This window comes from Tyto alba, unplaced genomic scaffold (assembly GCF_018691265.1).
Source record: "Tyto alba isolate M040663 unplaced genomic scaffold, T.alba_DEE_v4.0 Super-Scaffold_18, whole genome shotgun sequence".
Lineage (NCBI taxonomy): Eukaryota > Metazoa > Chordata > Aves > Strigiformes > Tytonidae > Tyto > Tyto alba.
In genome coordinates, this window is record NW_024881280.1 from 3,746,069 (window position 1) to 3,762,593 (window position 16,525).

General features: G+C 39.8%; 1 protein-coding gene across 3 annotated transcripts; it reads left to right on the forward strand.

Moving 5' to 3' along the window:
* Positions 1–368: 368 nt before the first annotated feature.
* On the forward strand, positions 369–16,525 carry API5 (apoptosis inhibitor 5). Of its 3 annotated transcripts, none has more exons than XM_042791296.1 (14): positions 369–565; positions 4,066–4,227; positions 5,178–5,271; positions 6,286–6,351; positions 6,662–6,813; positions 8,148–8,354; positions 8,807–8,911; positions 9,615–9,704; positions 10,276–10,457; positions 10,671–10,764; positions 11,260–11,316; positions 12,241–12,317; positions 12,664–12,800; positions 14,381–16,525. In XM_042791296.1, exons 1-14 carry the CDS (start codon positions 497–499, stop codon positions 14,458–14,460), a joined length of 1,572 nt encoding a protein of 523 aa, XP_042647230.1. In that variant the 5' UTR covers positions 369–496; the 3' UTR covers positions 14,461–16,525. The 3 variants fall into 3 exon arrangements, with proteins under 3 accessions (XP_042647230.1, XP_042647229.1, XP_042647228.1); XM_042791295.1 differs by lacking the exon at positions 14,381–16,525 and adding an exon at positions 13,350–13,965; XM_042791294.1 differs by lacking the exon at positions 14,381–16,525 and adding an exon at positions 13,040–13,343.

The following is a 16,525-nucleotide window of genomic DNA, read 5'->3' on the forward strand; positions in this document are numbered from 1 at the left end:
GAAAAGCCGAAAGCCGCTGGGTGCCAGAGCTCGGGACCAAGGGCCAGGCGGTCAAACCCCACCAAATTTTGAAATATTTCCAGCACCGGGGAGGCTGTGAGAGCGCACACGCTATGTTTTGCGCTCCGGTTACCGAAACCCAGACACGGGGAGGGGAAGGCGGGAGCCCGGGCACTCCGGTGGGCGTCGAACAGCCGTTTACCCTCACCGGAGCGCCACTGGTGTACAAAACACGGGGGAGAGGGGATAGCACCCACACCCCCCCCACCACCACCACCCCTCCTTCCCTCCCGCCTTCCCGCCTTTAACCCAGCAGCTCCACCCCGGGCCGCCTGGGGGCGCTGCGCAGGCGTCGGCACACGGGGCCGCTCTGGGACTTCCGCCTCGTTGGTGCTGACGGCGGCGGCCTGAACGGCGGCGGCTTCAGCGGCGGCGGCGGCGGCTTCAGCGGCGGTCTCGGTTGCAGCGGCGGCTCCTGCCCCTTCCCCGCCGCACCATGCCCACCGTGGAGGAGCTGTACCGTAACTACGGGATCCTGGCGGACGCCACGGAGACGGCGGGCCAGGTGTGGGCGCGGGCTGCGGCCTTCGAGGCCTCGCTAGGCCTCGGGCTTGAGTAGCGCGGCGCCGCCGCGAGGAGTCGCGGGCAGCGGGCGGGCGGGACGGGGTGCCGCCGGGGGAGGGTCTGCTCGGCTCGCAGGGCAAGCGGCTGGCCCTCGGGCGTGTTCTCGGTATAGCTTTACTCACGACCTGAGGCGGGGGGTGGGTGGAGGAGATGAGCTTCGCGCTTGCGGTTCCGCAAGGACGGCAGCGGCTCTCGTCTCTCCTGCACCCTTCTCCCCGTCTGCCGGCAGCTCTTTTTAAAAAGTGGCGTCGCGGATATTAACTAGTCGTTAGCTAGAGCCGGACTGCTTTGTGCATGGGGGTGGGGAGTTTCGCCTGGCGAATTCAGGCCCTGAAGAGGACGCCGGGAGTCATCCGGATCTGATCCAGCGCACTTACAGATCCGGAGAACTTCTTGCAGGCTCTCTTGCTAAAGGAGGAAGGTGAAGTCTGTCACGGTTTGCTAACTGCCTACACCATATTTTTTTTATGTTTTTTCATCCCTTAAGGCAAGAATGGAAGGTCAATTCTCACGGAAGGTCGATTCTCACGAGTAAAGGAGATTTTTACCTGTAAAATCCTGGCAAGATCTGCCGTTTGTTCATACTATTACTGAATTATTGAAAAAAAGAGGATGATTTATTATATTACCAATACAAAATATTATGGTTAGTTAAAACGAGTTTTTGAATTGCGTTAGGGTCTCATTTTATTGAAAAAACATAAGATACTTTTTTTTTTTATTTGTCATAATGTACATAAATGGGAAAGGAGCCTTGCACATACCAAGCAGTGAATTTTAAACTAGATACTACTATGCACGGTCTTTTGGAAAGTTCTTTAAGAGAACAGCTAATACGGTGGTTGATTTTTTGAGAATTTTTTTTCCTTTTTAATTCAAGTCCATTCACTTTGCTTGTGTAGTTACGCCCTAGTGAAACAAAGCATCAGACAGTTCAACAAAAACATCATCTCAGAGCCAACCAAAAAATACAACTAAAATGTTGGGGACTGTGGGGAGGGACGCAGAATAAAACAGATGCTATTTCCTTGCCATCTTATAAGTGCTCAGTCCCCCATCATTTTGACCAGTTTGGGAAGCTTTTGTAAGATAGGAATGTCCATCTTGGGTAGAGCAAACTCCAGCGTAGTTAAGGAATGCAGCCTGTGACAGGGATCAGTAGCAGATGTGTAAGAGCCTCCGAGGGTAAGTATAGAATGATGATTCCTGATATACTCTCCCAGCTTCGCCTCTCCAGCTTGCGGGCTTCCAGAGCTAGAGATGGTGTCTTTGTAATTAGTATATCTTGCTAGATTGTTCTTCAGCAAACTTCTCCGGTGTTTTTTTAACTGCTTATATTTCTGGCATACAAACGTATGGCAAAATGTTCCATTACTTGTTAACCTTTGTGAAGGAGTTATCTCCTTTGAACTTGTCGTTCCATAATCTTACTTGATGTCTCCAATTTTTGCATTCTGAGAAGGCATGAGTAATTGTTCTTACTCATCAATTTTATCCCACTGATTACTTTGTTATCTCTTAACAACCTTATGAACATGATCTCTCACTACAAAAAGCCATAGTTACCCTGTCTCAAAAAAGAAACTTTGAACATGAGAAGAGCAGCAAGGGGACAACCACAAGTATGGCATTAAGGGAACTAATTAGAAAGACTGGAAGTACGGAGCTTGTAAAAGAGTGTTTCAGTTGGGAAAGGGATTCAGGTATGATGAGTCTACCTCATGAATGGAATGAAGGTGAGAACTTGAAAAAACTATTAGAAAGCAGGCTTAAAAATAAAGAGGAAGATCAACTTTTCCGCATAATGCATTGTGTAACTTGTCGCAGGACATTGTAGAGTATGAACTGGCTCAAGAAGTAATCTAGAGAAATTAATCTATGGTTGGTCAATTGACAGTTATTAAAAATAAAGGTCTGGACACTGTCTGTGACTTGGGACATTTGTGTGTTACAGATTGGGAGGAAGTGTGCGAAACCAAAGGCTCACACTGCTTTTGCAATCGCCTGCTATTTTCTCTTGAGCATTCAATGCTGCCAAGTACAGGGTAGAACAAAACTTCTGCCTGAACCGTTTTTTGCCTAAATGACAGGAGTAGTTAGCATGCAGTAATACGAATTCATGGAACACAAGCTACTCTACTTCATTGCTGTATGAATGCTTTTTTAATATATATTAACTAGTTTGTTCCACAAAAAAATTGTTCTTAACGTGCAGTTTGAGGACCTGTGACTACAATAATGTGTATTTCATTGTTAGTTTGTGCTGGCTCATTCCTGCCTTTGCTGTTGAGTGCACTGTGTTGGCACAGCTACAGAACAAACCGGATGGGGATGTGGATCGGTTGTAAAGCAACCATTTTTTTTCCTTGGTTACTTTTCTTCCAGATCAGTGCCCCAATCCCGTTCAGGACTGGGCAACACAGAGAACTATTGACAAGGTGTAGGGAGTGTTTGAGGAGCATTGGTGCTGATTGTCTTACTTTAGAGGGAATTAATGCAACGTATTGTTTTGTAAATTAGTATTGCTATGGGTGAATTTTTATGTGGAGTAGGGGTGATGATACATGTGGCTCTGGGAAATTTAATGTAAATAAAGCAGAGTCTGGTGCTGTTCAAAGTAGGATAAGTTGTCTAAAGCATTCTTTTCACAACCATGAAGCAAATTAGTGATAGAAGGCTCTGATTTCTGCTAGCATCCTAATAATGCTGACTCTTCTTTCACAAGCACATAGCTAACCACAACAAAGACTTCCATTTATTGTAAAGTTTCAGTCCTGCAGGCACAAAATCAGAAATGCCTGTGTGATTCTAGTAGGAGCAGCTAGAGAATAGTCTACTCTGTTGCTGAAGTGATTATTTCTATATTTCAACTGGAGATTTCTTTTTTATTGAATCTGGTCTCTGTTAACAGACCTTTTAAGAACTATGTTTTGTCTAAAATTAACTAAACTGTTTGGATAGGTGCCAAAGATGCTTTAGCACAATATACTTTAAAAATCATCTGTGATGCATTCCAGCAGCACAGCTGTTGGGAGAGAGAACCTGTATTTGAGAGACAATAAACAGGCAGACAAAAGGCAGAAGCTCCTTGAAAAAGTGCCCAAGTTCAGTGAGGGCGATCATGTAATTCCTTGAGTCTGCGCTATTCTAATCACAAGTGGTACGCAAGAGCTGTTGGCCTTAGGGCTGGCAGTTTGAACAGTAAGCGTCTGAACAGACGGTGGAACCAAAATAACAGTAAACAACAGTCAACAGAGACAAACATTACTACATTGGCACAGTTATCTCTTGGTCTAAGAGATACATGTATTTCTTTGTATGGAGCTTGTATAATATAGTTCACTTAAATAGCTGAAGTGAATGAGAGAGAAAAAAACATTCCCTGGTTGTGAGAATACCCCAAGGTTTTCCTATTTATGTATTCTGTTTTTCCTCTTTCAGCATAAGGATGCATACCAGGCGATCTTGGATGGTGTGAAAGGAGGTGCCAAGGAGAAGAGACTTGCAGCCCAGTTTATTCCTAAATTCTTCAAGCATTTTCCTGAGTTAGCTGACTCAGCTATCAATGCCCAGTTGGACCTCTGTGAGGATGAAGATGTTTCTGTAAGAATAAGAACCTTATAGCAAGCTGATACATTGAATTCATATTTTGTTGTTTTCTCTTTTTTCTTTTTTTTTTTTTTTTAATGAACTATGTCTTTCAGGAGAGGAGGGTTGGTCTTTGTAAAAATTAAGAATACTTAGTTGTATTCCTGCAATAGAAGAATCAATCGTGTGATGGTTTGGGAAGATACATCAGTTTTCATTTGTCTTTTTTGCTCCCATCATTGATCAAAGGAGCAGCTCTATAGAAAGAAATTTAGATACAGTTCATTTGAATATCTATTACATTTTTGCCTTACAAAAAGCACTTTATGGTAATTGATTCTAATAAATCCTTCTGGGAGACAAGAAAATTTTGTTCTTACCCAAGAACCATGGGGATGTGATTCTGAATGTATTATTCTTGCAGAAGTCTTGAGATGCTTCATGCAGTTTCTGAGGTGTTGATAGAAGATGTATATTTGAAGCATCTCTGGTTATCAGATTTTAAATGATTTGGGCAGATCAAGGATTTTTTGGTCAGTGCTGGGAACAAAACCTAGAATTTATCTCTGCCATATGCACAACTGTAAAACTGTCCTTCCTGTTAGCAAGTAGGACTCTATAACAACACAGATTCCAGCCCTTTATTTTGTTGCTCAAATTAATGGTTTTGTGACTAGAAGTGCTGTTTGAATTTGTTTTTTCTCCAGTGTTGCTTAGCTCTAAGAAAAATATTTTTTTCATAAATACATCATAATAGTTTCATAGCAAATATGAAGTTTGGAATGCCATTAAAGTCTGAAACTTGAACATTGCTTTCTGAAGATGATACTCAGGGTTAAAAGAATAAGTGGCCATTTTTTCAAATTTGACTGATTTTTCTGCCAGACTTTGATAACTGAATTGCCTGGGATTTTCTTGGTAATTATTTTAATTTTTTTTTTCTACAATACTGACAATTTTGACAGATCCGGCGACAAGCAATCAAGGAATTGCCTCAGTTTGCCACTGGAGATAATCTTCCTCGGGTAGCAGACATACTGACCCAGCTTCTGCAGTCAGGTAGGAGACATGGGTAGTTTCCTGGCTGATCTCCTTGTGGCACAGCTAAGAACATACACAATTTTGTTCTGTAAAACATTTTCTGTTGATGCATAATTGGTTACAAAGCAGTCTGTCCCAGTGCCATCTGTGTCCTGCTTCTGCTCCTTTTTTCCCCCCCTTTTATATTTTCGGTACAGTTACATAGCTACTTCTGCTGAAAGGTCACTAATAATCCTAATCTAAACTGAAAATTTTTCTTTTAAATACAACAATTTTTTTCATACAAGTTCTCTGAAGGCATCTGTAGAAAAAGGAGAAAAGAAATAGAACAAAACAAAACCTTTAGTTGTGGAATGCAGCAAATTACTTTCTGAAAAAGTTACTGGGTTTTTAATCCAGGTACTCAGGAACTTTAAAAATCCTGAAGGCATTTTCTTCCACACAGTGCACTTTTGATACAAGATATTTAATTCAGAATTTAATATATAATATGTATTTTTTAATCTAAGTAAGTTATAGTGCACTAAATATTAGATGTTCACATTTGTATTAAAAATGCATGATGAAGTCTCTAGGCGTCTCAGAAGAGACTTTTTTTTTTTAAATTTACCCATTTCTCCATTTAGTTCATGAGGAAAATTGTTTCACCTGCCTAGAAATACTGTAGATTACTTAAGTTTTAAAATAAATAACTTTGTTTTACGTTATTTTAGTAAAGGTCAGCTTGTTTATTCAGCTGTTCCTTAAAATGACTCAATAATTTCCCTTCAAGTTTTCAGTCATACCAAGTTTGTAATGTTAAAGTTTTGGCAGGGAGGATGAAGTGGCAAATAGATTTTTGTTTTGCTTTTAGCTTTCATAAGTGTTACTTCCTCATTATAGTACTCATTAAAAACATGAGTTATGTTGTTTATAATTACATGCTGATGATAGAATACTTCTTCTGTGATACCAGAAATATTTCTTTGTTTTTCTGCTCTTAATGTTTGCATTTCAAGGATATGCATATCAGAGGTTTTTTTCTCTCTTCAGATGATTCTGCAGAATTCAATTTGGTGAACAATGCTTTGCTCAGTATATTTAAGATGGATGCTAAAGGTAAAGGACACATTTCTCTATAAATGTCTTTCACTAATACTTCCCAGTCTCTAGTAGAATGAGAACAAGATTCAATTTTGTACTGAAGTTTTCAATAATTGTGGATCTGAATTATATAGACCAATAAAAGAATGTGGATTCTTATGTCAAGCTATGTGAAAATTGTTGTGGTTTTTTTTTTCTTAAAAGTTAATATAGCAATTACTTTAAAATGTGTCATGGAGTCTTACAGGAGGAAACTTCTTTCTTCTGCATAGAAGGCTTAGCTTTTCTAAAATGATTTGTGTTACCTGGTTTCTCCTCCATTCAGGGACTTTGGGAGGCTTATTCAGTCAAATACTTCAGGGAGAGGATATTGTGAGAGAGCGAGCCATCAAGTTCCTCTCTACAAAGCTGAAAACCCTGCCTGAGGAGGTGATGACAAAGGAGGTGGAAGAGTTCATATTGACTGAATCAAAGAAAGTAAGTGTCTTATTTCAGTGTTATTAGACGATCTCTTATCACTGGTGTTGCTCTGGATGTCTATTTAAACCACATGTAGAGTTATGCGTTGTACGCATGCGGTTGTCTAGTTGTCCTGTTCTGCTACAATCCAAACTTTGCAGTGTATGTTTGTGGGAATGTTAAAATTAATGCTAAACTCTTCTCATTTTGTAAGAGCAACTTTTATTAGAATCACAGAATCATTCGTGTAGGAAAGGGACTTTGGGAGATCGATCACCTCAGTGAATCATGCTCAGCTGAATTCAGGTCGGATTTCTTGGTGCTTTGTCCAGCTGGGTTTTAAAAACCTCTAGGGATGGAGATTGCCCATACTATCTGGGCAGCCAGCTTCAATTGTCTTTGACATCTTTATGGGATTTTTTCTTTATCCTGTTGGAATCTCACATTTCAGTTTTGTATCATTGTCTCATTCTGACCCTGTGCACCTCAGTAAAGAACCTGGCTCCTACTCTTGATGACTTGCTCTTAAGTATTGGGAGATCAGTGTTAGGTCACCTCACCCCCTTGTGACTTTTGTCCTTTTAGGCTGACAAAGCACAGTTTTCTTAGGTTCTCCTCACAGGTCATGTGCTCTGTAGACACTGACCACCTTGTTGGCTGGGCTTTCTAAAGCTTATCAAGAGCTTCCTCGTACAGGAGGGTCTGAAACCAGGTGGAGAATTCCAGATTTGGTCTAATGAGGGCATAGCAAAGGAGAATCCTGGATTCCTTTGCTCCCTCGGTCTCCTGGCTAGGCTCTTGTCAGAGCCTGGGACACTGTTCATCACCTGAGGAGCACTGCTGACGTTTATGTTTAGCCTACCAGTCCCCCAGAACCCTCAGGGTCTCTTCACCAGAGCCGCTGCCCAGGCAGTCCGTGCCCGCATGTCCTGTGGCAGGGAAGCTAGTTTATCCCAGGTGCAGGATTTTGCATTTGTCTTCGTTGAACTTCGAGTCCTGTGCATTCCCCAAGCTGAGAAAGATACAAAAAGTATCAAACCAATCAATAATGAGTAGATATTAATTTAATATTTATTCTGCCTGAATCATATGATTTGTTAGCTAAGACATTTAAGGTTGAGTTAAAGAAAAATGTTTCCTATGAACAACTTGATGGCAGTTACTTTAATTTTGGAGGTGCATACAATTATACTGCATGTTTTCATGTGTTCCTTTAAACTTGTGTTTTTAAATAAGTAGAAGCGACGTTTGAGTGCTAAATATTTGCATACTTTACCTTTTCAAATCAAGTAGGCTTAACCTGGAGGTTTGCAAATTACCACCATAGACATGTTGTCTGGTGTTCTATTAAGGTGCTGGAAGATGTGACGGGCGAGGAATTTGTTCTGTTCATGAAAATATTGTCGGGATTAAAAAGTTTACAGACAGTAAGTGGGAGGCAGCAACTAGTGGAGCTGGTAGCTGAACAAGCTGACCTGGAACAAACGTTCAATCCCTCTGATCCAGATTGTGTGGACAGACTTCTACAGTGCACTCGGCAGGCAGTGCCACTCTTCTCGGTATGTATTTGCTTTGCACGAGGAATGTTGTGAAAAGTTAATGGCTGTAGCTTCTCTTCGGTGTTCTCAGTGATTATGTTAGAAGGCAGTATCTGCTCTTTGACATTTTCTTTCAAATTTAAGATATTACAGTGAATTATGACAAGATTCTCACGTTAGGCTTATACATCTATCAGTTTGATTATTTCAAGCCTAGTGCCAGACAATTGCAGCACTTAAAAGCCTATTTTTGGGTTATAGGAAACCCTTTCAGCCCCTGTTGCAGACAGCCTCTGAGTTTAAGCTACCTGGAAGGGTCTCTGCTTTGTAGGAGGTCGAGGGAAGTTTAATAAAGCTTTAAGGTATAGCTGTGTGGTAGGTATTTGTAAGGGTGGCGGAGTGGTGGGTCCACAAATATGCAACTCCTTCACACTCAGAGTAGCCTGAATAATGTGTGGTGGGTTTTTTTGCAGAAAAATGTTCATTCCACAAAATTTGTTACTTACTTCTGTGAGCATGTTCTGCCAAACCTCGGTTCTTTGACTACTCCAGTGGAGGGTCTTGACATCCAGTTAGAGGTAAGCCAAAGCAAAATGTCTTTCAAATTGTAAAAAATAAGCATCTTAGACAAACATGGCTATTTTAAAAATTGCAAACTCCTTTCTTAAGTGGTTTTCAGTTCTTGACTTGGAGGAAAACTAGCTACACTGGAATGGGGGGGGGGGGGGAGGGGAAAAAAAAAAAAAAACAACACCTAACTGTTTGTTATATTGAGGCATGACTGAGCATTGCCTTTCAGAGCGTGTGTCATTTGTCCCGAGCTTTAGAGGCAAATAGATTGGTGTAATCATTTTTATATTACTGTCAATTTTTTTTTAAGCACATAGCATTTACTGAAATGATTGTTGCATGGCTTGTGCTAATTTAGCCTCCTAGGGGAGTGGCTTAATGGTTGTAATTTTGCTTATGCTAATCAGTGCTGTAGCTTCAGTTAGATCTCTGAATCTCACTTTGAAGGTGAGCTGTGCTGCAGACCTGGGAGATGAAGTTTTGTTTGCTTGATGACTAATGATGCTTGTTGGGATTAGACACACAAACCTGTGTTTTAGTTTGAGGGCATATTCCTCCTTGTATTCTTTCCTGATAGTCGGGAGGGGTGTATTTGTAATAGCTGACCTCTACTGTGTCAACCAAAATGATGTGATAATTGCTTTTAGGTTGAAAGTTAAACCTTTGTACTTTTCAGTTAACACACAAAACCCTGGCTATATTTATGTGTAGGTTTTGAAGCTTCTTGCTGAAATGAGTTCATTTTGTGGTGATATGGAAAAGCTTGAATCAAATTTGAAGAAGCTGTTTGATAAATTACTGGTAAGACTAACTCAATTTTTACTCATGTAAAACACTTTTTTAAAAACGTTTTCAGCAAAACAAGATGTTTTTATCTATTAATCTATTTATCCTTTTTCTAAAGTGACTATTTCAAAGACAGCTCTGTACATGATGGTAAGGTCAGACATTATTTTGCAATCAAAGCCTTTGTAGATAGAGAGCTGCTACCTGCATAATGTTTTTAATCCAGTAAATTTGTGGGTTTGTTCTTTTCAGATTTTGTAGTCATGTGAGACTCATGCTGATCTCATTAAAGGCTATATCTGCACTGACAATTTTAAGCAAATGCAGCACTGCTTCAGAACCATTGGTGCAAAACATTGTTGCTTCCTGTGGTAGTAATATTTCCTGTGAGTCAGAGGTTTCAAGTCACATAAATGTAGGCAAACCACCTGCACCGGGACTTCATGTGTGCATCACGTTGGTATAGGGATGGGGGATACTTCTTAAATTGTCAGGATAAATAAGCTCTCCAGTTCAAACACTGCAAAAGAACAATCAGTCTTTGTAAATGTGTCTCATGCATTTGTTTTTCCTTTCTGTTCATTAGGAGTATATGCCCCTTCCTCCGGAGGAAGCAGAGAATGGGGAAAATGCTGGCAATGAAGAGCCCAAGTTGCAGTTCAGTTATGTGGAGTGTTTATTGTATAGCTTCCATCAGCTGGGTCGTAAACTTCCAGACTTCCTCACAGCCAAGCTGAATGCAGAAAAATTGAAAGACTTTAAAATCAGGTAATGATTTAGAGGCAAGTGTTAAAGTTCTGTTAGAAAGTGTGAGTTCTTACTGTTTGGGTGCTGAAGAAGCACACATCAGGTTGATAAAAGACTTACTTTGATAATTTGGCCTAAAGGGGGAAAAATGAGACTACAGCTTCCCTTTGCTTATGCTTTTATTTTATGGGAATATGTTAATAAATTTAACAGAATGCCTTTAAATTTTTTTAGGCTACAGTATTTTGCTCGAGGGTTGCAGGTATATATTCGACAGCTTCGTCTGGCACTTCAAGGAAAAACAGGAGAAGCCTTGAAAACAGAGGAGGTAAGTGGTGTTCAGAAATTCTGATGTTTTCTCATTGAGCCTACCAAAATAACCATTGACACACATTTAAGGGGCTGCAGTCTGTTGTAGCCATGCAAATAGATTAAGGGAATAATACTGCTGACACCGCTTGCAACTGCATCTTATATAACTTGCAAAATGCAGCATCAGGCAACTTTTTTGGTTTTACTGTTGGCTACTCTCTGCATACATATGTATTTGGCTTAACTTTGCTCTGTGTTCTGTTTTGAGGGGAAATTTTCATATATAGTGGGAAGTACACTGGAACTTTCAAAGCAACTAGTTAATGTAAAACTGCAAGAAGCCTAAAAATAGTTGTGGTGAAAACTCAGAAGCGTACACACCTTTCACTATTACTACTGCTATAGCAATTCACTAGGAAGAGTGGTCAGTTTAATGTTACGACTTCAAATGCAGTTGGCATAATTTAAAACTACTAGACTAGGTGTTCAGTAGTGTTTCTTTTTTTTACAGAACAAGATTAAAGTGGTTGCCTTGAAAATAACCAATAACATTAATGTTTTAATCAAGGTAAGTCTTCACATTATGAAGGAGTAAATTCACACAGGAGAGTAACTTATGCAGAAAAAAGGAATAGATTTGAACTAAGTTGCATTGTGTCAATAAGTTAGTCACTGTTAGCCAGCTCAGGGTTGCTGTCTCTACTGTTTCTGAAGAGACATGGATCTGCAGTTTATGCAAGCTGCTTAGCTGCTGCTGCTGTTGGGACAGGGTGTTGAGGCCCTTTTTTGCAGCACTAGTTGCCTACTGGAGCAGAAGACCTTGCTTTAGGGCTCTCTGGATACTGGCCAAGCCTTTTTCCTTGTCATTTCCATTTTCTGCAGTGTCAGGAAGGGAGAAGGAATAGTTTGAAGAGGTGCAGGGAGATGTAAAGGAGAGAGGAGGCAAAGCAAGCTGATACATAGAACCTTTTCCCCCAGAGAGTCTAGGAGATGTTGGGCTGCGGAAGGAGGCTTCCATCTAGAGCCCTTGAAACCATTCTGATTTCTTCTAACCACCTTCTCCTACCTTCCTTCACTTGCCATCTCTCACTCTCAATCTCCACAATAAACCATAAACTTTGCCCACAGTATTGAGAAACCTCTCTTTTATCAGAGGATAATATATATCCTATATCATACGGATATCGGATGTCTCCCTGCAGGAACCATTGTAGTTCATTATAAGATGCTTGATGTGCATAGGGAGAGAAAGTCTACTATGTCCATATAAGACTCTATTAATATAAATCTCATTTGAATTCACTAGAAAAATGTGTGGGCTAAAGCAGCCGGATAAGGCAGTTAGCTACTGCTGCCCTCTTCCTCTGCCGTGGGACTTCAAAAAGGACTTAAAATTTTTGGACAGTAACTGTCTCATTAGGTAGCTAAAATTTTGAAGTGCCATCAACATGAATTTAACTGTAGAATAAACTGTCTCATTTTGTCTCCATAGGATCTCTTCCACATTCCTCCTTCTTATAAAAGTACAGTTACACTGTCCTGGAAACCAGTACAGAAGGCAGATGCAAGGTAAGATATTTTCATAAAAAAAAAGAAACGGTGGTGCTTATTCTGTAAACAGCAAAAATTAAGATCCCAAACTGTGTGTATATATAATGAAAAAGTTTCACAAACAAAAATAACACCCATCCTGGAAGGAATTAAGGCTGTGGAGTGATAAACTTGGTCTTGCTTTAGGGATACAATAGTCTGAATCAGCCGGAGACTGGCTTACTTCCTCTTTTGAAGTATTATTATTCAGGGCATCTTCATGAGCTGCTGCTGGCTTCCGGTGGTTAATCTTTGAGGCTGAACTGCTATTCCTGTACTTGTCACCACAGGGTTGTAATGGCCTGTTTTTGTTTTCTTCTGCCAGTCAAAAAAGAGCAAGTGAAGATACAACCTCAAGTTCACCTCCAAAGAAAGCTTCGGCGGGACCAAAGAGGGATGCCAGGCAAATATACAATCCTCCCAGTGGAAAATACAGCAGTAACCTGGGTAGTTTTTCCTACGGTAAGTTAGACAGCTTGGAAGAACTTTATCTAATAACAGTTGTGCCTTGGGGCAGGGGGAACAAACAAATTAACCCCATTTACTGGCATTCTCAGAAGATCAGATTGTAGGTCCAGCAATTTTTGTGTGTTTGAGTGTTACCAGCCTATAAACTATGTCATTTGCAAGTTAGTTTTAGTAGTGTTTTAATACGCAAGAGTCAGCAATTGAACTCTTGTGTTCTTTATTATGACATACAGCACTCACACCCCAAATTTCCCATTGGAGAGACCAGTTGCTGCAAGGGGCAGAGCTGGGCCACCTCCTGTCATACAACTGGACCTGTGCTGAGTTCCCAGTACAGCCACTGCTGATGTTGCAGACCTGATCCGGAACTTCTAGGAACTGCCAGGTTCACTGTGCATACACACAGTTTTGTCCTCGTGCTCCCAGTCAGAGTGATTCTGTGTCTCTGCAGGTCTTATTTCTGGGCAAAACGAAAGAGCAGTTGCAGGCTGCATGAATAGGCCCAACAGTGACAGCAGCCCATTCTTGTTGTGTTCCCCATAGGCCCGCTGGTCCTACTGCTGGCAAGTAACCAGCCTGCTATGACAAATATAAAGCACTGTCTTATATATAAAACAAAGAGAAAAGATAAAATCTTACACAGTTTTCTTAATACGGACTTCAGGTGATACATCTGTGTCTTTTAAGATAAGGGTATAGTCCTACAGTTCTAAAAACTAGGAATTTTTCAGTCAAAACATTTTTTTTATTGCTTGCTACTATTTCTTGTTAGTGAAATGCTTAGGCCTCTGATCAGCTTTTGATTTCTGTGCTCTTTAAAATAAGCACACAGTTCTCTTTGTAGATTAATATGACCTGTATTTTAAGACCATGCGTGAAGAGAAAGCATGGAACGGGAATGAGTTTGATATATTTTCAGACAAATCCAAAAAAGCTTTAACAAAGTATTTTGTGGGGTGTTTTGCTGTGATGAGATTTGTTCTTAACAAAAGGAAAGAAAAAACTTTCTACTGTATGCAAATAGTTTGTATGGTATCCATCCATCTATGTCATAAGATTTTTAGTTGGATATAGTTAAGATACAAGACCAGCAAGAAGACTTAAGTATGCAGGTGATAACTTAAGGACAGAAGAGGACAGACAGACAGACTGACAATGTTGTGGTTTTCAATCATTTTATAAAATGACTAGGAGGAAATCAGGCAAACGCCTCAAGATTGGCATGGTGTTACTGGACAGAAGGATGAGCTAAATAGCCTAATAAAGTTCTTTACCGACCAGCTTTCAATTCTGTGGCAATGGATTGGACCAAATATATTTCTGAAATAACGGGACGGTTATGTATCATAGTATTAGTATGCAGAAGGACAACATTCAGCTTAGAGAGGCTAGTTCTCCCAACCTTCTTTTACAATTAGTGGGATCTGTTGTGCATCAAAGCATAACTGAGATCTCATGGTATGTAGGCAGGATTAGCCTCGGAGACTTAAATCAGCCTTCAGTACCTGCAGTTATTGCTATTTAATCTGTATACAGCATAAAACCTGTATGAAGAGTTTTGACTTTTATTTCAGAGCAAAGAGGTGGTTTCCGGGGTGGACGAGGAAGAGGCTGGGGAGGACGTGGCAATCGTAGCCGAGGAAGAATCTACTGAGTAGACCGCTAAATATTCCGTGCCCCTGAAGGGCTAAAGTGAAAGTGCTACTCAGCAAGTTTGCTTGGAGTATTGTTTCCTTCAAGGACTGCCTTCCACTAAGACTGACTTAAATGTTCTTTATACCTTTGTATGTATGATCTACTTTTCTAACGGACTACAACTTGTCCATAGTGAAACTAAAACTGTATTTTTGGATGCTTACAGTCAGCAGTTTTGGGTTCTTACTTTTGAAGTGTCTTCAGGATTTATTCAAAATTGGAAAAGAGCATAGATGTTTTATCAAAAGCTACATCTTGACAGTTTATATATTAACCTAAAAATCAGCTACTGCATAACTGAACCTATATAATTGAGTTTATGTATTAAGTAATGGACAGGAAAGGCATGACAACAGATACGTGTCAGATAAGCTTAGCAGCTGAAGTAATCCTTTCCTCATCTGTAACCATATTTTGTAATAAGTGGAGAAGAGTACCATTGTTAAATTTGCTTTGATTTACTTTTTTAAATGGAGTTGAATGAGATACATGCTGGTTTTTTTTTTAAAGTTTGCAACATGGGTGGACTTTTATTTTGCTTGTAGCATGAAGCAGTCGTTTTTCTTAGAGATGTGGAGAATGTGGTGTTTTTTGGTTTGCACATCTTACTCTTCTCCGTGCATTGTAATGCAAAAGTGATGTTTTGAAAATTAGTTTTTAATGTTTAAAATGAATATGTGCATATAGTTATGCCGTGAAATTTCAGTAAATGAATAGGAAAAACAATAAATGACTAGAATTATTCCGAAAATGGGTAAAGACTGATGCAGTGATTAAGCTTCATAGGCTCGAGCTGGACCGTAGCAGTACCTGGCTCTTTTCTATGTTTTGCAGATTTCTGGATTAGTTGGCACTTGAGGGTTGTGGTTTCTTCTTTCATGGTTTTTTGTTTTTTTCTTTTTACCAATACAGTTGCATTTAAAAATATATAAATAAAATTGTATTTTGGGTAACGTTGAAAAATTCCAGCTCTGTAGTTCGATTCAGGTGGAAAAGTTAACAATTCCATGCTATTTTTTTCCATAGCAACTTGGGATTCTTATTTACTGGTGTACACCCAGAAAATACAATGTAAGAGCACAATGCTTTTTTTTTTTTATTCTCACCACTCAAAAGTTTTACTTCTCAGGTCATTCAACATTGTAAAGGAATTAGCAGATAGTAAAAAGAAGTTGGGACAGAGGAAGAGAATTTAATAAGTGTTCCAGGGCGTGTTGATGTAAAATAGTTTAGGCTTTAGAAGAATGAAGATTATTTCTTATCCTCCTACTTTTGTCCAGCCATTTGATATCCACAGGCACAGACAAATGCCTGAAAGTGATGTTTCCCCACCTACTTCCATTTGTATTTGCTTGTGAATCTGACTCAGGTGTCTTCATTAACACTCTTTGATACTTACCACTACAATCAGAAGGCCAGAATACCAAAACTATGTCAAAGTTAGAGACATTGTTGACATTAAGTTACCGGTCTATTTTTGCTTACTTCTGGAGCAGCAGGCCGCAAACTTTGGACATTCCAGGACATGTGAGGTGACTTCATATTTATGATTACATGCCAGCTGCCAAAATGTGATTTGTCACTGAAACAAATAAACTTGGCAAAGAGCTTTCAAGGACAAATTTGTGAGATCAAAATGTCACTCTGAAAATAGGCACTAGATGGATAATAAGCTTCCATTGGGGGAAAAAAACCCATGTTTTGCACTTGTGGCTATAATTTGTGTTTTGAGGGGATTTTAAAATATAATATTAAAGCTTAAGTACAGGTTGTATTTAGACTAATAACTAGGTACTAGCAGCTTATTTTCTCACTGAATTTTGAGTGAGTTTTCTTTACAGGACTCCTGTTTTTCAGAGGTGATGTGCAAAGTTCTTGTGGCCTCCAAAGTAGTTAGAATTTTTTTTTCCCCAGTTTCATATTTAATTTTAATGCAGTGAGTTCTTGTGGAGACACCTGTTTACCATCTCGTTGAATTGTAAATGTTCCCTTATGCTTTTGGAATAAATTTGTTTTGTAATTTT